Genomic DNA, 25,591 nt, shown 5'->3' with positions numbered 1-25,591 from the left:
TAGAATCATTTCTACTGCTATCTGCAGCTCACATTATGGATCACATGACATGACCATATTCCTTTCAGTCCCATCATTTCTCTCTTTGTTCATTGGAAGGATGACAGTGAGATTACATAAATCTATTGTTCATCATGGATCCAAATAGTGACTCAAGTCCTTCACTAATAGCTTGTTCTGTCCGACCAACAGTCCAAAACACAAACATATTTACAGTCACATAAGACAGAAAACAAGAACAGCAACAACTCTGAATAAGAAGTTGGAACTAGGAAATGTTTTGCATTATCATTTGTCAAATAGCTTGAATAAATGATGAATTGATTACCAGAATAGTTACTGATGAATTATCTGTCTAATGACTAAAAGACTAACTACTGCAGCTCAATATACCAGTATACCTTTTCAGCCAATGTATCTGTCCCTTTGACATCTTTGATTCTTGGAGGTCACTATGCAAATCAATGAGAATATTTGCCTCATGGCATAATAGATCTTTGTGATGACGTACCTCTGCTTTTATTATAAACCCGCTATGTAACAAAATATGTCAACATGTTGGTATTAAATCACATATTTCACACCTCTAGCTGATGGACCACCAATACGGTAGAAGCCTGTACCTCTGTTTTCATCTGCTCCCCCTCACATGAATAAACCAGCATAGCAGACAGGCCTGCAGGCCTTCGTCTTCCACAGATCATGTCTGTTGACTGAGACAGACAGACAGACAGATCTGGGTGGAGTCAAGCATTCCACAGTTGGATACCAAACATGCTACAGGTTCCTATGAAGGGCCTGTTAAAGGGAAAGGAGAAAACACAAGTGACATCCATGTTGTTTCTAAGGGACGTTAGAGCATCACCTCCTGACTCCCTCCTTTGCTTCTTGTGTTTTTGTCCCTCTGCAGGTGATCTCAGGCCTCTCTGTGAACCAGCCCCTCACCCACCCCTGCTGGCAATGTCATCGCCACCAGCAGAGCCCCCAGCCACCTCCCTGTCCCCTGGTTCCCGAGTGTGGCCCTCTGCTGCCCTGGACTCCCTGTCCATGTCTTCCCTCCTATCTGGGGATTTAGACGATGAAGGAGGAAGAGGAGGAGGGGAGGAGGATGGGCTCGGAGACCTAGAAGTGAACCCTTATGACGGTTTGCCTTTTTCTTCGCGCTACTACGCCCTGCTGGAAGAGAGGCGGCAGTTTCCCATCTGGAGGCTCAGGCAGAGTCTGCTGGAGCACCTGGAGAGCCACAACATGCTGCTGCTCAGTGCATCGAGTGGAGCTGGAAAAAGCACCCAGGTAACCAGGATCCAACAGGGACATCACATGTAGTGTATGGAGTCACCGAGATTTATTCAGCTCAAACTCTTAACATGAACCTGTTCTGTTCTTAGACAGTGTCTCATTCACCATCATTATGCTACTACTTAGCCATGTTTTTGATACCACTATAACATTTCCTCAACACTGTTATGAGGGAGAAAGTCATTCTTACTTTACTAAGAACGACTGTCACTTCTTTACTAAGCTGTTTGTCATGCAACACCATAAGCCAAACATGCATCAGTGTCTGTTAACATGAGAACTTTAAATTAGACACTGAAAATAAGAACAACGTTTTAATTTGCTGTTCTGCAGACACAATTTGAGCTCAATGCACTGCACACTGAATGAAGGTAACCGCTCTTTCACCACTTTGACACATAGATAAAACACAAGCACATTCACATTGAATCACATTCTGCAATTCAACAACAGATATGTGATATAAAGACAAACGCACGAAATAATCAACAGCAGGCTAATGCTAGTTATATAGCCAACAGCGGTGAAAGAAGTATTCAAATCCTTTACTTATGTAACAAATGCATCCTATTTTTAAACTGATCACATGTTTTATATGTAAGATCTTAATCTACAAAGTCACCTGCAACAATACCTGTGTTGTACTTACATAAACGTAATGGAGTAATAACTTCTTTTTTCCCTCTGAAGTTCAGTGGAGGAAAAGTGTTGAGCAGCACAAAATGGAAATACTCAAGTGAAGTACAAATACCTCAGAACTGTACTTAAGTGCAGTACTTGAGTAAATATACTTATACATTTACAATGCACATCCACAATGTATCCAGTGATATTGGAATCATTTTCCAACGTTATTGGGTGAATGGTTGGAACCATGTATCAGTTGTCAGTGTCTCCCTGACTTTGAGTTGGATCTCCTAGAGATGTGTGTTTCCGTCTACTGCTTTGTGGTGTCAGAGTGATAGAGAGGTTTCCTTCATTTGCTTGCGTTTGTCTATTTGCACGTGTCCTTAAGTGGCATTGTGTGAAGCTGTCTTGGTTGCTATACAGTTTGGTCATATTGAGGATTAATTGAGTCTGTGGCACAAAAAGCTAACAACAAAATCCCAGCAGAAGAATAACCGGGCTATTGAAACACAGCAATAATGGCTTCATGCTCCATCTTTGTTCTACAATGTTGGGCACAGAAAGAGGAGCGAGGGTTAGGCTTACACCCCACAGAAAATGACTTTACATTATTGTTACCAACTAGTGATGCATCGGATCATAAACCTCTGGTCTACAAGGCTCCAGACTATTTATTATTTACCACAGTCCAAAAAAATCATTTAACCGCTCTGAAGTCAGTAAACCATCAAACATTCTAAATGTTACACTTTTACTTTGTTAAAGTCATTTATGGTGTTTTTGTTTCTTCGTAAACACAATTCAAATGATAAGGAAATAAAATATTGTATTTTCATTGATTAAATGAAACGTGTCATTAGTAGTTGTAACGATGTATTATAATCTGCTTAGAGCTAGTGTTAACAGCTCATAATTCAGCTCTAATATCCATTTATGTTGTGAAAACATCTCCTTCAAACATCTGGATTTATTCAAGTTTCTCACCAACACTACATTTTACGAGATTACATGTGAACACATCAGAACGTTAAAATGTGCCTACAGCAGAGTTAACCTGAAGACTTATTTCATCAAGAATCCCCTTCCCACCTCCTTCCTCTGTCTGCACTGTTAATGCTACTGCCAGTTGTTTCCCAAGGACAAAACACAACCTCTCTATCAACGTGGTGACACTGTCCCTTTGGCCTTACTCTTCCTGTTGTCTGCTACCTTTCCTCTCACTCAGGATTGAATTAGAACGACTGGTACTACTCAAAGTGTAATCCAAATGTAATATTTTAGATGTTTTCCTCAGGAGTTACTGGAAGCCGAAACAGAGCCAGAAAGAGAGTGAATATTGTCTCTACATGCATCGGGTGGACACAAACACAACCCCAAATGAATGTTGATGTTGCTTTGTGTCGGCTGGATGTATAAATAGGTAACCGTATGCTAAGGTGTTGGCCATAACAACTTTATAAAGATGATATTAGTCTGTGTTTCTCGGGTTGTTGGCTGAAACAATCATTTAATGAGGACTACTTGTAATTGGTTAAGATGGATGGTCCATCCACTGTACAAAGACTTAGTCGCTCCACCTTCATGTTCAAGTACTTATTTTTAAAGTGGGTGTGCTTCTAAAAAAACTGAGTAAAACCTCAGTCTTTTCTTCTCCCTGCAGGTGCCACAGTGGTGTGTGGAGTATGCTTTGTCCTATGAGTTTTCTCAGGGCCTGGTGTGTTGTTCCCAGCCCTCGTCGGTGACGGCGGTGAGTCTGGCCCTTCGCGTGGCTGATGAGATGGACCTCAGTCTGGGTCTGGAGGTGGGCTACAGGGTGTCTCATGATGACAGCTGTACAACCGACACCCTGCTCAGGTTAGGCTGCATGCATAACATCTTATCATTCTCCCAAGTGTTAGGTCTTGACTCTCATCTTCAGTTGCAGTGATACAGCTACCAATAACGAAATGGAAATCCATTTCTCCCCATTTAATCATTTAGTCGAGGTAACAGAGCTATCTGCAAAATTCCACTTCGTCCGAAGGAAAAGAACCAATCAGAGCTGTGCAGCCTCCAACGCAGCTGTCAATCACTGCTCGTGAACTCAGATCAAAACAAGCAGTGCTGATCAAATATAAATCAATATTCTGTTACCGCATTTCTCAAATGTTGTCATAAACATATTTCGTCACTGTGTATTTTAAAATGAGAGTCTGCTTCGACCGGTAGATGATGCTTGGTTTTGGCTCGACTGTTTTGAGTCAGCGGCTGGGTCACAAACTCTCATTTTACAGCAAAACGAAATATGTTTCTTAAAAAGAAAGAGAAACGTGATTCATATTTGATCATCGCTGCCTAGTTTGACAGTTTGACCGGAGTTCACGAGCCTCACAAGCAGTGATTGACAGCTGTGTTAGAGAGTCCTTTTCTCTGATTGGTGGTTTTCTACGGATTCCAGGAGTGGCCATTCAGAGAAACAATATGAATTTTGAGGGATGTTGAGCACGGTCAAGCCACATTTACTCATGGCACATCTGACGGCTACATTTTGTGCAACCAGCATCAGACTGTTGTGAAATGAGCCTCTGTGCTTATCTGCACATCAATCATGTTGTTTTTATTGATCACTCTTCGCGCTCTGCTTATCTTTCACCTTTGTGTACACGAGGCTGGCTCCACATCAGCATTCCAACAAACATGTATTGTTATCATAATCTTTATTTCTTCTTCTGCATACTTTCAGCTACAAAACACATTCAACTATCAAAATATTCAGCTCTTTAAGGACATGCCGGCTACCTCTTATGCTTTTTGAAATATTAAGCTTTTCTTCATTGATTCTCTATGGAGCAAATCCTCTCAAACCTCCTCAACTTTGAAAGTCTTCTGCATACTGTTATGTTCCTTTTCTGTTGGTCCAGGGGAGGATTAGGGACTAACATAAAACAATCCAAATGATAAACAAATAGCCCGTGTTCCGTAAACAATATTTATTTTGCTCACGTACAGTTACATTTTAGTGAGCCTCAACACAGTGTGGGAGAGGATGGGACAGGTGTGGTCGTGCCAAACAATTGAAACCAACATAACTGAACTTGGCCTAACTAACCTCTGAAATCAAACAAACAAAATGGCTTCGCTAGCTTATCTAAATGTACTCGACCAAAACCAAATACAGATGGGGCACCGACCAATAAGCCTAGTGTATCTAGACACAGAAAATCAACTACGTTTGCGCCAATGTAAAGGGTACCCCAGACTCACCTACTGTCCGCAACCTCTCCCGACAAACAGTAACCTGAAGTCTAGCTTGCAGCATCGACAACAGACAATTGAAGACCAGACCCAGCTGAACTCCTGAGTCTTCCTGCTTTTCTCTTCGGCTCCCCCTCTGCCGATTGGCCAGCCTGCAGTTGGTGCAACCCACCGAGTAGCACGACCGGCCCCCACAGGTGGAACCCAATCAACTGATTGCCAGGATAGGAGACTCACTGAGGGAGAGAGAAAAAAGGAAGGGCAGGAGGGGAGAAAACACAACACGTAATACCCCCACCCATATAAGCTCAAACATAATGTTTGATTCTACAGTGCACGCGACAAAGCATCCGCAAGAACATTTTCAGACCCCTTTTTATGAATGATTTCTAGATTGTAGTTTTGAATGATTAGAGACCAACGCATAAGACGCTGGTTGTAGTTATACATCCTGGAGATGAACACAAGTGGGTTATGATCGGTGAAAACTTTAATAGGCTTAACACTTGACCCAAGGTAAACCTCAAAATGTTGTATGGCGAACAACATTGCTAGAGCTTCCTTCTCTATTGTGGAATATCTAAGTTGATGTCTGTTGAACTTCCGGGAGAAGTAACTCACAGGACGATCGATGCCCTGGTCATCCTCTTGCAGAAGAACTGCCCCAGCTCCAACCGCACTGGCATCAACTTCCAGTTTGAAAGGCGAGGAGAAATCTGGGGCAGTCAGGACAGGAATGCAACACATTATACTCTTAACACTTTCAAAAGACTGATTGCACTCACTAGACCACACAAAGGGCTTCGCGGGACTGGTTAAATCAGTCAGTGGGGCTGCTACAGAGGAGAAGTTTTTGCAGAACCGTCTATAATATCCTGCCATCCCAAGGAAACCGCGCAGCTCTCTCCTGGTGGTTTGTGCAGGAAATGTCGCAATGGCTGCGATCTTGGCCTCCGCAGGACGAACCTGTCCTCGACCAACCTGCTGACCAAGATAGAGAACAGTTCCTTTTCCAAACTCACATTTGGCAAGATTGAGTGTTAGGGATGCAGTAGAAAGACGCTTGAAAACCTCTCTCAATGTAGTCATGTGACCAACCCAGTCATCAGAATAGACTACAATATCGTCAAGATATGCTCGGCAGTGTGGAACATCTCCCAGTACTGCATTTACTACCCTTTGGAAAGTAGCAGGAGCATTACACATACCAAATGGCATGACGGTATATTGTAAGAAACAATCAGGTGTCACAAAAGCTGAAACTTCAGAAGCATGTGGGGTTAAAGGGACTTACCAATACCCTTTTCAACATAAGTATTCACCCCCTTGGATGTTTTCCCCTTTTGTTGCTTTTATACATGAAATCATGGTCAGTATAATTTGGCTTTTTTGTCAAGAATTTGCAAAAAAAGCTTCTTTCATGTCAAAGTGAAAACAGATTTTTACAAACTAATGTCAATTAATTAAAAATATATAGTGTAAAATAAGTGTTTGCATAAATATTCACCCCCTTTAAAGTGACTGACATAATTCAACAGAAGTCCAGCTAGTTGATGCCAGCAGTGTCACAAGTAGTGAAATGGAGATCACCTGAGTGCAGTTGATGTGTGTCAAGTGAATTTAGTATAAAAACACCTGTCTGGGAGGTCCAGTCTCTGGTTCATCAGTATTCCTGCTACAATTGCAACATGAAGACAAAATAACACTCCAAGCAAGTCAGAGAAAAGATCATTGAGAAGTACAAGTCAGGAGATGGCTACAAACATATTTCCAACTCACTGGACATCCCACAGAGTTCAGTTCAGTCCATCATTAAGAAATGGAAGGAGTATGGCGCTTGTTTAAATCTCCTAGAGCTGGCCGTCCTCACAAACTGAGTGACCGGGCAAGAAGAGGACCGATGAGGGAGGCCACCAAGACACCTAGGACCACTCTGAAGGAGTTCAAAGCTTCAGTGGCTCAGATGGGAGAGACTGTACATACAGCAACTGTTGCCCGGGTTCTTCACCAGTCGAAGCTGTATGGGAGAGTGGCAAAGAGAAAGACACTGTAGAAAGAATTCGCCCAAAGGCATGTGGGAGACTCCAATGTCAAATGGAAGAAGGTTCTTTGGTCTCATGAGACAAAAATGTAGCTTTTTGGCCATCAGACTGGACGCTATGTTTGGTGAACACCAAACACTGCACATCACCACAAACGCACCATGTCCACCGTAAAGCATGGTGGTGGCAGCATCATGCTCTGGGGATGCTTCTCAGCAGCAGACCCTGGGAGGCTTGTAAAGGTAGAGGGGAACATGAATGCAGAAAAATATCCACAAATCCTGGAGGATAATCTGACTCAGTCTGCAAGAGAACTACGACTTGGGAGAAGATTTATTCTCCAGCAAGACAACGACCCCAAGCATACAGCAAAAGCTACACAGAATGGTTCAAAGACCACAAGGTGAATGTTCTGGAGTGGCCAAGTCAAAGCCCAGACCTCAATCCAATTGCAAATTTGTGGCTGGACTTGAGAAGAGCTGTTCACGCCCGATCCCCAAGTAACCTGACAGAGCTTGAGCTGTTTTGAAGAAGAATAGAGAAAAATCTTAGTGTCCAGATGTGCCAGCCTGAGTGAGACACATTCACACACACTCAGTGCTGTGATTGCAGCCAAAGGTGCATTTACTAAATACTGACCTGAAGGGGGTGAATACTTATGCAATCTTTACTTTACCTTATATATTTTTAATTAATTGACATTATTTTGTAAAAATCTGTTTTCACTTTGATATTAAAGAGGTTTTGTTTTGCAAATTCTTGTCAAAAAAGCCAAATTATATTGACCATGATTTCATGTATAAAAGCAACAAAAGGATGAAACATCCAAGGGGGGTGAATACTTATGCAAGTCACTGTATGTGGAAGGACCAATCTCATCAATGCAGTCATCAATTAGAGGTAATGGATGTGCATCAGGAACAGTTACAGCATTTACCTTGCGAAAGTCAGTACAAAATCTTGGACTCCCATCAGACTTGGTATCAAGGAGACAGGGAGAACTCCATGGACTGGAACTTGGTACTGCAAATCCATTCTGTACAAGATAGTCAACCTCCTTCATGACTTCCCTCTTAATTGGATTTACCCGATAGGCATGCTGCTTGATCGGTATAGGGTTAGTCAACACAACGTCGTGAGTTATGACAGAAGTTTGGGAGGGAATGTCATTAAACAGACACGGAAAATCATTCCATAACATCCACTCTCTGGTCATCAGGGAGATGAGACAAGTAGTGGGGCAAGTGGGACAATACCTCAGTGTTACTTAGTCTTGCCCCCTGTGGTGTAGCATTCCGCATCACCAACCCATCTTCATCACCATTATCAGGAGTGCTCACCTTTGAAATGGATACCATAGGTGAGACTGAAGTCTTTAACCCATGGATTTTGGATGACCCTTGTTGACCTTCTCGGAGGTGGTACTGCTTTATCATATCCACATGACACTCTGGTCCGTCGCCTGCGGTCCGGAGTTTGGATAACGTAATTAGTTTCATTTAACTTCTTTTCTACAACATAAGGACCGGAAAACTTGGTAGAAAGTGCAGAACCAGGTACAGGCAAAAGAATCAAAACTCTGTCACCTGGCTGAAACAAATGTGTGACTGCTCGCTGGTCATATCGCTTCTTCATCCTTGCCAAGGAGCAGGCTAGCTGGAGGTGATCTTTCAGCTTGCTGACGTACTCTGGGATACTTCTGACCCTCTTCTCTGGTATGACCAGTTGCTCTTTAAGAACTTTCAAAGGACCCCTAACTTCATGTCCAAAAAACAATTCAGCAGGACTGAAACCTAGGGACTCCTGTACAGCTTCGCGGGTAGCGAACATAACTAGTGGGACACTGTCATCCCAATCCCGCTCTGACTCATGACAGTGTTTGCGTGACATTGATTTCATGGTCTGGTGAAATCTCTCCAGCGCCCCCTGACTTTCTGGATGGTAGGGACTAGACGTTACATGTTTAACATCCAATGTTCTAAGTGCTTGGGCAAAGACTCTTGATTTGAAATTGGTACCTTGATCTGTTTGAACCACCTTTGGCAGACCAAACAATGTAAAGAATTTTACCAGAGCCTTGGTGATAACTGGAGCTGTGATCCTTCGTAGCGGAATTGCTTCCGGGAACCTAGTGGACGCACACATGACAGTTAGTAGGAACTGATTCCCAGCTTTAGTCTTTGGCAATGGCCCAACACAATCGACAATCACCCTTTCAAATGGCTCACCCATTACTGGAATGGGGCAGAGAGGAGCCGGAGGAATCACTTGATTCGGTTTTCCAACAACATTTACATAATTCTGTTCAACTCATTACATTACATTACATTACAGTCATTTAGCAGACGCTTTTATCCAAAGCGACTTACAATAAGTGTATTCAACATCGGTTTTCGAGAGAACAACTAGTCACCAGAAGTAATAAGTGCATGTCCCTACCTCAAACAAGCATCTAAGAGCATAAACCAGAGCCAACGTACAGTGCAGAAACAAAGGAATGCAATAAGTGCCACAAGCTAATATAAAAACAATAAGTGCAATAAGCTAGTATGAATACAGTAGATGCTAGGTAAGTGCTAAGCGGAAGGGTAGGCCTTCTTGAAGAGGTGAGTTTTCAGCCTGCGCCGAAAGATGGGCAGCGACTCTGCCGTCCTGACGTCAGTGGGGAGTTCATTCCACCACTGTGGGGCCAGGACAGAAAACAGCCGCGACCGGGTCGATCGGCCGCAGGGACCTCTGAGCGACGGGGCAACCAGTCGCCCCGAGGTAGCAGAGCGAAGTGGTCGGGCCGGGGTGTAGGGCTTGACCATGGCCTGGAGATAGGAAGGAGCTGTTCCTTTCACTGCCCTGTAGGCTAGCACCAGAGTCTTAAACTGGATGCGGGCTCTTACAGGTAGCCAGTGTAGAGAACGGAGAAGGCAAGTTGTGTGGGAGAACTTGGGGCGATTGAACTCAGAGAGTTTACTACCTTCAACTTCCTGGAAGGAGGTTTTATAAACTGCAGTGTGCCCTGGGGATACTATAATAGGGCTTAAACAGGTTGAGTACAAGTGCAACTAATTTCTCAACAAGATATCAATATCAAAATGTGCTCTTCCAAACTGTAGGGGAATCCATGAAATGAGTCATTCCTTGCTTTATTTTCCGAGCACAATGCTGATCTGTATCTTGTGTGATAGCCTTCTCCTCCCCAGAGGGAAAGTAGACACCTTCATGGGTTACACTGGGTATGACAATGTTGCATGCTCTGTCTTTTCCTTACAGCCACACCTTGACTCTTTGTTCTGTGTTCCCTGCAGTTTGCTGTCCAAGGTGGCAGTAAAAGTGTTACAGCGGTGCATTCACTGCAAACTGATCTCCGTGTCCTTTCCTGCATTCTGAATGATTATGTAAATTCATGTACTTCCATAAAGGTCGTAGCTTTCAGCCATTTAGCATGTCGCTTAGTGATGTGAGGTTTGAGCCACTGGACCATCCTGCTGTCTAAATGCTTTCAAATCTCTATTTGTTTGAAGGATACTGGCTCTTTCCTCATCTCATTTTTCATTTCCTCTCCCCAGGTTTGTCAGTGACACCCTCCTGCTAGAGGAAATGATGTCAGACCCTCTACTGCATCAGTATGGCATTGTGGTGTTGGACGAGCTCCAGGAGCGTACCGTGCCCACCGACGTGCTGCTGGGCCTGCTGTGTGACGTCTGCCGGCAGAGGCCTGACAACTTCCGGGTGGTTCTCCTGACTCACCCGACGCTGGCGCCTCGCCTCTCCGCCTTCCTGGGACCATCTGTCCCTCACCTCTCCCTGGACAGCATGCTCACAGAACCCCCTACCAGAGACCAGGAGGAGGGGAGCGAGGTAGAGGGCTACAGGATGGCTGTTGAGTTGAACAGGGTGGAGACGCTGTACAGGGAGCTTTCATCAGGGAAGGAACCGGCGGCTGCTGCCTGTCACATGGTGCTGGATCTGCACCGAAGGGGAGAGGAGGGAGATGTGATGGTGTTTTTGGCCAGTGCCCAGGTACAAGTCTACTAATACTTTATATTCCTTAGTCAGAACTTCTATTAGGAGAGAAAACAAGCCCACTTATGAACACTTTTTAAAACTTCCTTCAGTACCAAATTTTACTGTTTAAATGAATCTCTGTGTGACATCAACATCTATGAGCTGCTGTCCCTGACCAACCTCTCTGATATCTAATCCTGTACAGAAGACTCTGCTAATACGAATGAAAACTACTTTACAGGCGACTGTGGCTAAGTGGAGAGCAGGGCCGTCCTTCAATCAGAGAATCGGTGGTTCAATCCCCGGCTCCGCTAGTCGCATGTCAATGTGTCCTTGAGCAAGACACTTAACCCCAAAATGTCTCCCGCAGCTGTGCCTACGTGTATGAATGTGATAGAATCTGAATTGTAAGTCGCTTTGGATAAAAGCGTCTGCTCAATGACTGTACTGTACTGTAATGTAATGTACAGAGCAACAGTTGCAGAATGCAAATACATTGAATGGCTAGTACCAAAAATTGTGTTTCATAAAATGTTAATGTTAAAGAATATAACATTAACATTTGGCAAATTCAATAATGATTTTCAGGGGGAGAAAATGTTTTGGCAAAGTTCAACATGTGGAACTGTTGATATGACCTCAGTGTTAATCAGCTGAATGATGCGGCAGTTATCCAGGGTTCCATTTAGAGGCCCTGTTATTGTTGCTCCTGTCTCACTCTTAGTGGTTCATTAGTGAAGAGCTCCACATTTCTTTGTGTAGTAATAGTTTTGTCTGTTAATCGGAAGAAACCCTATCAAGTTCCTAGTGAAGTCTTTTTGTATCTTGTAACAAAAGAAAAAGCTCTGTAGAGTTTCACCACCTTTGTCTTGTAGAGGAGTGAAACGAGGACACCTCAACCTGAGAAGCCAGTGTCACACACTCTCTCTCTCTCACTCACACACACACTGCCACAATGTATCTGTCATGTGTTCTCCATCCAAGTGCAAAGCTATCTGTATATTGACCTAGAGTTTATCCAACTCTCTCATGCACATTAAACTCCCTTTATGTCAACATCAGCACACCTGGCTGGCTGTCAATGCTGGTTTCCATTTGAGATGGAGCCGGTTGTGTGCTCCTGTGTTACAGCTACATTTGTAAGTCACAGTCCTGTCTGATGATACTGATCTGTTCTGGTTAATCCTCAGTGATACACACACACACACACACACACACACAGTGCAGTCACACAACAAACAACAGCACAGAGAAACACGTTTCAGGGTTGCCTTGCGTCAGCTGACCTGAACCCTCACAACTTGTGTGGAGCGCTTGAGCGTGATGTTTGAAAGAGTGGATTCAAACTGAGGCTCCATTCTCTCTCCCCTGTTGTGTGTAGGAAACAGAGGCGTGTGTCGCTCTGCTGGAGAAGGAGTGTGTAGCTCTGAGTCCTCAGCTTGGTCCTCTCAGGATCCTCCCCCTCCATGCTGGACTGGGTGGGCTGACCCAGCGGGTCTACGAATCCAGCCCCGAAGATTCAACGCTAAGGGAGAGTGACCGCTCCGAGGTCTTGGATGGCTCAGTGCTGGGAGCCGGAGGTCAGGGGGTGAAAAGGAAGGTTATCCTCTCCGATACCCTCGCAGAGGCTTCCTTCTCCCTGCCAGCCATTCGCTATGTCATAGACACAGGCCTGCAACTCAAAACTGTAAGTTTGTTTTCATACCTGACAAGATGTCATGATTATATTACACATTATTTAAGCAATAATAAGCAGTTGTCTTTGTATTTCCTCTGATCATTGGTTGCTTGTATTGTTAATATAAATTTGTTTTAATGAGCTCAACTGAATGGAAAGAATTTAAATATTTGATTTGAACCTAATTGCTGGGGACAAAGAGTTATTTGATTAAAGTAAAAATAAAACAGCATGTTCAGACTATCATGTAAATGTGGACATTCCCCCATATTCTGCCACAGGTTTACAACACACAAATACGAGCTAACTCGCAGGTCGTGAGGACGATCAGCAAACACCAGGCCGACATGAGAACTGAAAGGGTGAACAGCCACCTCCCAGGTAGGTCAAAGGTCATTGCTGCTGTTCTTATTACCAGCTGATGTAGTTCAATGTGGACTTTCACTTAATTAACTAAATAACTTCACTAAAGTCACTGTGGCAGACAGCGATGCATGCCCGCAAAGTCATTCAGATTTTAGATTTGCAATTATTTACTGTATAGCCAGCTTCACAAAAGAACAACCCATGTCATTAAGTGTTTATTATAGGCAGCTTCACCATCCAGCTGCTGTATCAAATTGTTAATTGTTTAGCTATTGTTCAAATAATTGAAACAAAATCAAATCAAATTGTTTAAATATAGTCATTTCCTGTTTCATGACTGTTTACTACATGCAGTCTCCTTGTTGGTCTTTAGGGCTGTGTCTCCGTCTTTACCCCCAGTCTCTGTATGAGGATGGGATGGAGGAGGCTCATTGTCCAGGGGTGGTAGAGGAAAACCTGAGCCACTTGGTGCTGTTGCTTAAGAGGCTCGATATTGCTGACATGGGACAGTGCAAGTTCCTTGACAGACCAGGTACATTTATGAACTACTTTGAATAACACCTAATACCAGCTGCTACAGCGGTGCTGGTATTGTTTTCACCTTGTGAGTCTGAGTGTGAGTCATCATGGCTAAATGTGTTCCTGGAGACACCGACTGTAACAGGACCTACCACTGAAGAGGCTTTCACTACACTGCCAGGGCAAGGCACATCTATTTATACAGCACAGAGGCAATCAATACATATGAAACACGTGATCAAAAATAATAGAAGCAAGCAAACAAAAGCATATAGAATAACAAGAATATAAGCACACTGCATAAAAACAATGAAACTAAATAACATCAATGAGATTTTAAATAAAATGAGTTAAAAGCAATGGTGAACAGGCAGGTCTTTAGCTCAGATTAGCAGGTAGTCGGCACTATCTCAGCCTTAGCTCTTTGTTCCACATTTGAGCGGCATAGATTCTAAAAACAGCGTCACCGTGTTTAGCTTTAACTCAAGGAGCAGCCAGCCCACCTGAGAGGTCTGTACTGGGTCCGGAGATCTGGAGTATCTAGTACCTAAACGGTTGAGTGATTTATGGACAAGCAATATAATTTAGAAGTTTATTCTTTGAGGAATTGGGAGCTGATGTAGTGATGTGAGGACTGGAGTTATTTGCTGAGCCTTTGTGGTCCTTGTTCTAACCCTGGCAGAAGAAGGGATCAACTGAAGCTGTCTGATGCTGTCTCAGACACACCTGTGTGTTTATCATGTTTTCACATAAAGTCTCTGATCCTTACAATGTTTCTTTATATTATACTTGGTAAAAGGCTGATTTAGTTAGTGATTTAATGTGACTACTGAAGTTTAGGTCTGAATCCAAGGTGTTGAACTTCTTTTTACTGTTTACTGTTGTTGTTTTTTTACCCCAAAAACAATTACTTCCGTTTTTTCCTCATTTAACTGGAGAACATTTTGGAACATCCAGCTACTAATTTGTTTAATATATTATAATATAAGGTAGGACTCTTACCAATTCAGGAGCATTTTAGAGAGACCAAACCAGTGTCAACCATATCAAATGCAGCAGTGAAGGACAGAGACTTCACCAGAGTCTGTGCTGAGATGTATGTCATTCACAACCTTGATAAGAGCAGTCTCTGTACTGTGGCTGGGCCTCAATCCAGACTGGAAGTTGTCAAGGAAGTTATTTACTGCCAGGAAGTTGCAGAGTTGTCTAAAGACAATTTAGTAAACTAATAAATGGCAGGTTTGATATGGGCTTGAAGTTATTTAGTACAGATGCATTCAGGTTAGCTTTTTTTAAAGTGAAGTGCTGAAAATAGTCGCCAACTGTAGCTCATTGACTTAAGTGTAGTGTCTCTACTGTCTGTCATCACTGACGTGTACGACTCTCTCCATATTTATGTTCCTCATTGCCAGCCCCCGAGGCTCTGATGCAGGCTCTGGAGGACCTGGACTACCTGGCAGCACTGGATGACGATGGGAACCTGTCAGAGGTGGGCATCATAATGTCGGAGCTGCCTCTGGAGCCACCGCTGGCTAAAGCCCTGATCGCTGCCTGCGAGTACGACTGTGTTGATGAGCTGCTCACTATAGCCGCCATGCTTACAGGTAAAACCTTTTAAAAAGAGGGAATAATTATCCTCTTTGGAAAACAATTAAAATGACATAATCGACTCACATTCCAGGAGATATGATGCCCCATGACACACTGAAATGCCATGGCTATGTTAATAATGCATATTTATTAATCAACAGGCATTGTATGCATACGGCCCAATTTCACAAGTACTTACATATTTACTTATGTACTCTTGATGTTTATGATCTTTGTCTTCTGTCAGCTCCTTCCTGCTTTGTGACAGCAGAACCCAGCAGAGAGGAGGCTGTTGTCACACACTGGCGACCCCTGATGCACGCAGAGGGAGACCACATGACTCTCATTCATATTTACAACACCTTCATAGAGCGTACGTACCATTCAGCCTTCATGACATCAATACTTTGTTAGTCACTGGGTTCCCACTGATCATGGAACCTATCAACAAACTGAATTTAGACGGGTGTGTTTCAGACATTTATTACATCACTGGACACATAATATTGGATGCTCTTACAAATGTTCACTAACTTAACAGGACTGTGTCATGTGTTTAAGCATCAGAGGGAATACAGAGTTTTGGATTTAGCTTCATGACCACAGAGAGAACCCTGCATTAATGTGACTGTTGAGGCTTTATAACATATAGATCCATGAATTATTGATTGGTCTCTGTGTGGTGATTGCAGATAATCAGGATGAGGTGTGGTGCACGACAAACTTCCTCAGTCACGCCGCCTTGCGATTGGCTGTGGTGATCAGGGCGGAGCTGCTGGAGGTGATGCAGCGAATAGAGCTTCCTGTTTCTCCTCCTGCTTTCGGATGCCAAGACAACTGCACGAACATCAAGCGCGCTCTCATCTCAGGCTTCTTCCTCAAAGTAAACACCCTGCTTTCTAAAACTGAGTGAACTAATGACGGCTGTTCTTTGGGTTTACTTCTAATTAGCAAGTGTTAGCGGGCTAACATGCTAAAACAAGAGGTTGAGCATTATACCTGTTTAATGTTATATCATTGTTATTGTGAGCACACGTTAGCATGCTGACTTTACAAGTCATACAAAGTAGCTCCTCACAGAGCTGCTAGCATGGCGGTGGACTCTTGTCCACCTGGTTGTGCTTTGACCTGGAGCGCTTGTTGAAGGCAACTCCTGTTAAAGGTGCCATCTTTTGTACTGTTGGTGATTCGACTCTTTTCATTCTAGAAAAGAAAAGAAAAAGCCCAGCAAGTTCTAATATTTCGTCAAGATTGGAATTTAATACGAAAAAACAACCGCATTTTAACTTCATGTGAATAATGCAATGTTGCTGCTGGTGGCTCAGGAGTTACAGCGGGTCGTCACTGATAGGGAGATCGGTAGTTCCCTGGCTCCTCCATCCTGCCCTGTTTCTGCAGTGTGTTGAGGTACCGACTGTACAGACATCAGTTGGTGTGTGTGTGTGTGTGTGTGTGTGTGTTTCAATAATGCTGCGATATTATTCTTTGAACTTACTCATTCCGTCCGATAAACATGTCAGTGATGTTAAGTGTGTGTGTGTTGAGAAAAAAGTGGCTTTGCAATTCTCTCTGAAGACACATTACATGACTGTTCACCCCAAAGTCAATAGATATTTTACCTTTTCATGTTGGAACTATGGTTGAAAGAAAATAGTTCCTAGATGAAACTTCTGACATAGAGGTCTGTGACTATCTTGAGTAACCGGGTCATGATTTCTGTAAAGAGACATTGCTTTTGAGTTTTTCAAATGCATTTGTTTTGGAGCTTTGAGCATCAAAAGCCGAGTGCCGTATAGTTCCATTATCGTCGAGAGAAGGCAGACGTCTCTACGGCCGATACCGACAGGTAAGAGGAACCATATGTCTGTTTGATTTTCGGGCCAGTTACATAATCAATATGTGATTCTTGTCTTTTTCAATGTGGAGCCTAATATTAGAAGAGCAGTGTGTTGGTCTAACGCTACTTTTCATCTCACACTTTCCCGAGTGTTTCTGACTGTATTACAGGTTTGCCTCAACATGTCTTCCTTCCACCTTTCCGTCCTTCACTCTTCCTCCCATATTTTCTTACTTTGTTGTGGATGATAACATGTGTTCTTCTCCTCTTCAGGTGGCTCATGATGTTGATGGCTCAGGTAACTACCTCCTGCTAACTCACCGCCACGTGGCTCACCTGCATCCCTTCTCCTCCTACCTGTGTCGGCAGCCGTGCCCCAAACCCCCGAGCTGGGTCCTCTACCACGAATTCACCATCTCCTGTGATAACTGCATCCGCATCGCTTCAGAAGTCCACCCTCAGATGTGAGTCAAACCGGTACATTGTGCAAGTTACTGTTACGGATTTGAGTGTGTTAGCTTTTTTATTTCAGCTTTCCTCCAAACAGTTAAGACCATAGACATCCATCTCTTCCAGTCTGTTTATGATGGAGCAAGACCAAGTCAAGCCAGAGTTCATTTTGACGCCTGCTTTTGTTAGGTTCATGGAACCTCTAGACTGTGTGGAAACCGCATGTAATCCAGCCTCTTACACAAAGAGAACCGGTTTCAATTATAGACAAAGCATTTAATACCTCTCATGCTAAAACAATTGCATAGTCGAGTACATCATTTACAGTTACACCGAATATGACCTGCTCACCCCAAAAGTCGTTACCACCCACCCAGTGGTACAGGAGCAAGAGGCCGGAATTTCTTTATCCCCCGCTTTACATAGTTCAAAAAACCTCACATAATGTCCGTAGTTCCTATTGGCTAAATCCAGTTGGCTCCTCCTCCTCGCAGGACCCTCGCACGGGTATGACCTGTAATTGCCTGTCTAGAAATCTATCTGTCCCTTACTCCCAACATACTATTCTTTACAGTTTAAAACATTCAATGACTGTCTTTTATGGCTTAACACTTCTATGGTAAACATTCTATATAAAGATAAAGATTTGCAACTTTTGGCAAAAACATTCACAAGTTTCACAAGCATAGAGCTAAAGGTGCTACAAATTCTACTAAGATACACTTCTAACTACAAATCACTTGTAACTACAAATTCTAAAACACTTCTACAATCATTAATCTTCTAATTATGTATTCCAAGACACTTCTAATTATGATTTCTTATTTATGAATCATTAAACACTTCTATTATAATTTCCTAAAACATAGTTCTAAACCCAAATTTCCTACAACTCCCCCCTACTCCGCTGTTCACAGCGGATTAAATACCTTGGAAATCACAATCCCCCTCAGCAATTCGAGGTTGAGTTTACCTATCTGAACAATAGCAAACAACAGTTCAAGTATTTTTCATCATCCACCCCTAACTGATCACCCTACGCTTGCCTCTCTACACACAATAACAGTCGATTCCGGTTGAAGTCCTCTGGTGTCCAGGTGGTGGGGCTGTAGATGATGGAGGTGGGAATGGTCCTGTATCAAGTCCAGGCTCCATCCTGAGGGCTAGAGAAAAATTTCTGAGAAGCCTTGTCTGCTCTTTTTACACTTGACAAAATTACATTTCTTAATTATTGCACCCTGAAATCCCCTTATAACCCAATAAAACAAAAACAATCCTCAAAATAATCAAACAAAACAATCAGTCTATTTTCCAAATTTCCAGTATCTCACCGGATGTGTTTAGAAGTCCATCTGGGCCTAATCAGGTCCTTCAGGATCTCAGTGAAGATGTTCAGGAGCTGCTTGTGAAGTCCTGCTATGGCATCGATGGTGGCCTCAACTAAACAGTGGCCATCAGAAGTTCAAATTCTTCCTCATCGTCGACACGTAACTGATTGCCCCTCCTACCAGTCGGTGACTGGATTATCGACACCAGAGTCCTCTGCTAGCTCTTGGCTGAGCGTCGTCAATCCGGCCAGCGCCTTGGTCACCGACCCATCAGAAGCTGTGTTATTTGGAACGAAAGTACCACAGGCAGATCCAAACTCCGCCCCGCTCAGCTAAAATCATATCTAATGCTATTCTATTCTGCAAGGTCATTAAACTAGTCTTCGCTAGCTGTGCATGCAGTCCTGATATAGCAACGCTGTTGGTTATAGTAAAGGTAATTGATCCAATTGACTGACACCCTTTGAGAGAAAACAGATTCTAAATCTGCAGCTATTTGATTTCTGGCTTTAAATTCATTAGACACCCCCCTTGGTACCCTTATGTCATCTATGTATCTTGGCTATAAAATGAACCTCCCATGGTCCAGTCCCCCCTATTGGTCAGTACCACTTACACCTGTGGACCCCATCCACAGCCAGCTGCCTGGTGATACAATAGGCAACTGCTTTCTCCTGTCAGCAGATGCCTCTGTGTTCTCCCCCTGTGAAAACAAAACTTGACTCATGTTAGTTAGCGCCCTTGTATATTCTATTGGTCGGCACCGCCCCATGGTCCTGGTGGCAGCATGGGCATCTGTCGCTGTGGGGGTCTCATGAAGGGAGGTGGTCCTGGCAGACCTGGTCTTGAGTACTGCTGATGTGGTGGGAATGGAGCCCATTGTGGTGGTGTTCTGGACTGTCTTCCGCTTCTTTTATGTGGGCAATCTCTCACCCAATGACCTTCACTCCCGCACACATGGCACTCCCCTCTTCCATACCCCCCTCTATAGTTACCTCTCCCTCTGTTGGATGCACGTGCACGTCCTCTGCCTCTGTAATGTGGTGGAGGTTGGTAGTACACCACTGTGGGGGCCGGTTCTGCTGGAATTTGTGGCTGCTGTGAGGCCTCAGCCTCGGCTACGGCCATCTGTTTCTTGGCCTGATGTTTTCTACTTATTTCTCTGTCCGCCTCCGCTATTTGAAGTTTCAGGAGGCGCAGCTTCATTCTCTTCATATCCTCCTCTCCTTTACTTTCTCTTCGTCTTTCCTCTATCTGCTGTTGTAGATCTTTTCTGGTGCGTTCTAGTTCTCTTAATTCACCTTTTAGTTCTCCTACTAGTTCTTCTACTTCCCTTCTCTGTCTATGTACCTCCTGTCTTTGTCCTTCCAACACCCTTTCTGCCGAATTTAATGTAAACATTATGCAGCCTAGGAGTATTCAATGAACTCTCAACTGAACATTTTTACCATAACAGTTAACGTGACTTACAAACAGTTTATTGCACCGTCTCATTCAACCTTTAAACGTATTTCAACACTGCTAGAACGCAGACTAGACACACGTATTATTGGACTTATTGTCCTGTTTTATTCAACCTTAAGTCCTCTGGTTTAACACGCCATTTAACTTTACCAGACCCGAAGATATTCATGAAAACCCACGGGAGTTTGACTCGACCAGTTAAGGCATCACTACTTCAGTCCGCCCAGCTCCACTAAATGCTTGTTATTCTACTTCTCTTAATTGCCCACACGATGTCTATTTTAATACACGGCAAAGGTCCGACGAGTGGGTCCCCGAGCGTCGGTGTCCCATGTAACAATGGATCCCCGGCCTCAGAAGCTAACCACCGCTAGCCTTAGCACTCCTAAACAGTAAGCCGATTTCGACCCGGGAACGCGAAAACCAGACCACTAAAAGCCGCCACTTAAAGACTCTCCCGGCCACACATCTCCAGTTACGCCGATCCCAACAAACTGTTTTTAAACAGTTAGCCTGCTGACCCAGTAGTACACGAGCTAGGCCAGAGAGACTCCCAGTCCATGCACACTAGTACCGCCGAGCAGACGAACCACTTTTTTATTCCAATGTGGCAATTTTCTTTTTATTACAGTGCTCGTAATATTCACCCTTATAGTCAGTACCCTTAATTCATTCTGCAGTATGTTTCACAATGTAAATATACATTACTCAGTTTGGAAATGTTACCCATAGCATCAACACATGCTACTTAGCGTCATGCGTCTCCCCTCGTGGTCAGCCTCTGGGCACAAATCACGGCCATTTCCGGCTAAAATTCCTATTTCTACCTAAACAGATTTCATTAAACGGCTCTGCGTACCTTTTGTTCGTGGCCACTCCAAAAATTTCCGTGATTCATGACCATAAGCTTGCACGAAACCAGTCGAAGAGGTCGTCCCATCTGGGGTGCCAAATTGTTAGGTTCATGGAACCTCTAGACTGTGTGGAAACCGCATGTAATCCAGCCTCTTACACAAAGAGAACCGGTTTCAATTATAGACAAAGCATTTAATACCTCTCATGCTAAAACAATTGCATAGTCGAGTACATCATTTACAGTTACACCGAATATGACCTGCTCACCCCAAAAGTCGTTACCACCCACCCAGTGGTACAGGAGCAAGAGGCCGGAATTTCTTTATCCCCCGCTTTACATAGTTCAAAAAACCTCACATAATGTCCGTAGTTCCTATTGGCTAAATCCAGTTGGCTCCTCCTCCTCGCAGGACCCTCGCACGGGTATGACCTGTAATTGCCTGTCTAGAAATCTATCTGTCCCTTACTCCCAACATACTATTCTTTACAGTTTAAAACATTCAATGACTGTCTTTTATGGCTTAACACTTCTATGGTAAACATTCTATATAAAGATAAAGATTTGCAACTTTTGGCAAAAACATTCACAAGTTTCACAAGCATAGAGCTAAAGGTGCTACAAATTCTACTAAGATACACTTCTAACTACAAATCACTTGTAACTACAAATTCTAAAACACTTCTACAATCATTAATCTTCTAATTATGTATTCCAAGACACTTCTAATTATGATTTCTTATTTATGAATCATTAAACACTTCTATTATAATTTCCTAAAACATAGTTCTAAACCCAAATTTCCTACACTTTTGGTAAAAAGGATATTCGTTTAAGGCAAATTCTAGCTAAAACGTCAGAGAACATATTTCTTTGAAGAGTTCAATAATGCTGCGATATTAATCGTTGAACTTACTCAAAGGTTACTTTTTATTTCCGTCAAGAAAAATAGTTAGTCAACAAATATTATTCATTTGAGACGTAATTAATTCATGAAAGTTAGACTGGGTCAAGCCATGTGTTGGTTTAAGGGGAATGTTGAGGAGATGAGAGCATTTCTGAACTTTGAACAGGGCCTGCCTCAAAGAAAGCCAATACGTATATTTTCTGAAATGCTGAACTGATCATCGCAGCCTCTCAGGACTCATGATGGTGATTCTGTCAGTAACAGGCCTGCTTAATGAAACACCTCTCTGCTGTAGGCTTGTGGAGTTGGCCCCTCAGTACTACCTGGGAAACCTGCCGTCGAGTGACGGCAAAGAGCTGCTCATGGAGCTGAGGCAGAGTCTGGAGCCCCCTTTATGCGAGCCGGACCAGGGCTCAGACGAGCACAGCAGGACTCACAGAGACGCAGACGGGACAGCAGAGACTCACAGTCAGTCCGGCACTGAGCTCTGTGTCGTCCAATGAGACGGAAGAAGACACTAAACACACGGCTGTCACTTTATAGTTTGATCTGAGATTTGGTACTTTGTATAAATTAAGGTTTAATCATTTTGTTGTGTGATTTCAAATGGAGCTTTACTGGAAAACACTAAAGTACAGTGATGTATTGTTAATATATCTATATGCAGTGGCTTTGGAAAATATTCAAACCACTTAATTTCCTCCTTGTGCTATGGATTGACTTAATTCAAAGTTTTATTTAGAATGTTTTTTTATTTAATGAGGGACTTCTGTGTTTCTGTTATTCTATAACTAAAGTAGTGTAGTAATAGTCTGTAATCACTCTCTCGTTGTGCAGCGGCACACAAACAACGATTGTAATTTGTGTCGTGGCGCAACACAAATTGTAAAAAGTGAAGTGGATGAAATACTTGTCAAACAAAGTGTCATTTCTGTTTAGACACTAGAGACTTCAGCTAAAAGCAATACGCACTGCTTCAGTGTTCTGGCTTCTCAGGGCTCACTGTGATGCACACAGCTTCTGTTTTCAACCTTTTGATACTGTTTGTATAAGGTTTTGGGTTTCCTGCTTAGATTCTGCCTTTTTCTCTCCGTCTTTGTGTCGGTAATGAAAAATCTTATTTAATAGGATTTCTGTCAATACAGTACTTCAATACTTCAAATAAAAGTGTGTTTTTTCATGTTGGAAATATCTCAGCTACGTGACTTTTGTACTTTAAAGCTGCTCTAGTTAGTAAACTGTATTGTCTGTACTGTATATATACGGATGTATTTGTCAGTATTGCTGGTTTGGTCCGAGCTGAGCTCAGATACGTTTCAAACCAAAAGCATTTTAGAGTGGACTTTGCTCTTTTCTTGAGATTCTGTGTGCGTTGAAGCTCAACCACCATCTTGCCTGAACACTGTGCAGCAGCAGTAATTCCATCCACACGCCCAGCAGAGGTTTGACCTCATGCACTTTACAGTACTCACATTTAGCATGGCTGACTTTTAGCTTCTAGTGTGGGGCAAGCTAAAAACACTGCATCACAAATTTCCCACAATGCAACTTGACTAACCCTGAGTATGTTATCAGGGTTATTTTCCTTTTATTTCTCAGACTTGACCCTCCAGAGACACTCTGTCGTCTCAGGCTGAGCAGTAGACCGATGGTGGAATAGCAGAGGTGTTGCATCTTTGTGCAAAACCTCCCCTCCTTCAGTGAAAATCACCGTTTGAAAGAATTTCTAGTTTGCTTAGACAAAGTCATTAATTTACTTGGGGGCAGCAGAGCAAGCAGTAAAACACAGACGTTTACTATTAGCAAAGTCAGGGTTTGGTCTCTTCAGTATGTTCACTGTGTCTGTTTGCTGCTGGGCAGGTAGTGAACAGTGTGTTTGTCAGAGCTAAGGAGCTGAAAACAGCTGCTGCTGGAGACAAAAATTAGGAGTGCAGCTTGAAGTGTGATTGAGCTGCCGTAGGGGATTTAACTGCCTCTTTGGTGTGTTGTGTCCACAATTCTTTACAACAGCAGGTGTCATTGTGTCTCACATGTGTCTGTCTTTTCAGACTCGGTCTATTAAAGTCAGGCCAATAGAAATGTGGATAAACCTTTGAACAGAATCTACTGTCCAGTTTAAAATTGGGAAATATAGTTTACAGATAATTTGCTTCTTCCCCGGAGTCTTTGTGCTTTCTCTCCTCACAGGTTTCCATGAATCGTGGTATCATCTGGACCCTGGTCTTGCTGACACACTGCTACTACCATTATTAGTCGGAGTCGCATTGCTATTACCGATACCATCACTGCTTTTTTTATCATTATTATTATATTATATCCACTACTGCTGTTATTATTACTAGTCGTAATGTTTCCATCATTATTCTGCTTACTACTCTCATATGAATCATTGATGTCATATGCATTGAACGTGTTGTAACTCTGTTATGTTCATTCTGTACACATGACATCTATCTCACTCCATCCTGATAGAGGATCCTCCTCTGCTGCTCTCTCTAAGCTCTCTCCCTCTTTTCTCCCCGTTAAAGGGTTTTACAAAATATATTAAATGGAATTGAATATACTTGAATACTTTATTTAATAAATAATGTTTGGGTGAAGGAGTGGGTGGATGGACTCATGACCTCAGTATCTCCACTTTTATTATAGATAAAGAGTCTGCATTGTGGAGTGCACCGATATACAGTATATATATATATTTACAGTATATGTATATATATAAACATCGAACAAAAAGTTCGGAAATTAGTGTTTGGTAGATTATTTCTCTGTTGTAATAATGCTTCTTGGCAATAAATGTTATACCGTTGGAAAGCCTGTTTAGTTACCTTTTAAATGGTGCCCCATTTGTAAGGAACATGCATTTCTGGGATGAGCAGCACAGCTGAGTATGTGGGTTGCGCCCATGAAAAATTTGCCAAATCTTCTCTGCCTGAACATGTGGAGGAACGTTATGTTCAGCGATGAGTCCAGATTCTGCCTTCCAAGGAAGTTGGATCGTAGGGTCAAAGTGTGGAGAAGACGGGGAGAACGCTATGCTGATTGCTGCACCGATAGAGTAACACCGATTGGTGGAGGCAGTGTGATGGTGTGGGGCGGCATCTCCATCACTGGAAAAACGAGGCTTGTCTTCATTGGAGGCAATCTCAATGCAGAGAGATATCGAGATGAGATTCTGCAACCAGTGGTAATCCCATTTCTCCACAGTCTGGGACCGAACTCCATCCTCCAAGATGAAGACGCTCGCCCCCACAGAGCGGTTTATCAGAGACTACCTCCAGAATTTGGGAGTAGAGAGGATGGAATGGTCCTGACCTCAACCCCATTGAACACTTGTGGGATCAGCTGTTCGTGCCAGAGTGACCAACACAACCACGTTGGCTGACTTGCGACAAATC

General features: G+C 43.1%; 1 protein-coding gene across 5 annotated transcripts in view; it reads left to right on the top strand.

Moving 5' to 3' along the window:
* The window catches only part of dqx1 (DEAQ box RNA-dependent ATPase 1), a 35,380-nt gene extending 11,998 nt beyond the window's left edge, over positions 1–23,382 (top strand). For 2 of the 5 annotated variants that reach the window (XM_076080000.1, XM_076080001.1), the window contains 11 exons: positions 911–1,293; positions 3,587–3,780; positions 10,763–11,216; positions 12,583–12,888; positions 13,161–13,260; positions 13,619–13,777; positions 15,177–15,368; positions 15,602–15,727; positions 16,047–16,237; positions 17,465–17,655; positions 22,489–23,382. In XM_076080000.1, the coding sequence (XP_075936115.1) occupies positions 961–1,293; positions 3,587–3,780; positions 10,763–11,216; positions 12,583–12,888; positions 13,161–13,260; positions 13,619–13,777; positions 15,177–15,368; positions 15,602–15,727; positions 16,047–16,237; positions 17,465–17,655; positions 22,489–22,696 (2,454 nt within the window). In that variant the 5' untranslated portion in view covers positions 911–960 and the 3' untranslated portion in view covers positions 22,697–23,382. Of the gene's footprint in view, positions 1–910; positions 3,781–10,762; positions 11,217–12,582; positions 12,889–13,160; positions 13,261–13,618; positions 13,778–15,176; positions 15,369–15,601; positions 15,728–16,046; positions 16,238–17,464; positions 17,656–22,488 lie in introns of those variants that run through there. The other 3 variants (XM_076080002.1, XM_076080004.1, XM_076080003.1) reach the window with 3 other exon arrangements.
* Positions 23,383–25,591: the final 2,209 nt, after the last annotated feature.

The sequence above is a fragment of the Anarhichas minor genome, unplaced genomic scaffold (assembly GCF_050575085.1).
Source record: "Anarhichas minor isolate MPS153535 unplaced genomic scaffold, ASM5057508v1 ptg000073l, whole genome shotgun sequence".
NCBI classification, from domain to species: Eukaryota; Metazoa; Chordata; class Actinopteri; order Perciformes; family Anarhichadidae; genus Anarhichas; species Anarhichas minor.
Note: the sequence above shows the minus strand (reverse complement) of the source record. Positions and strands in the feature narration are given on the sequence as shown.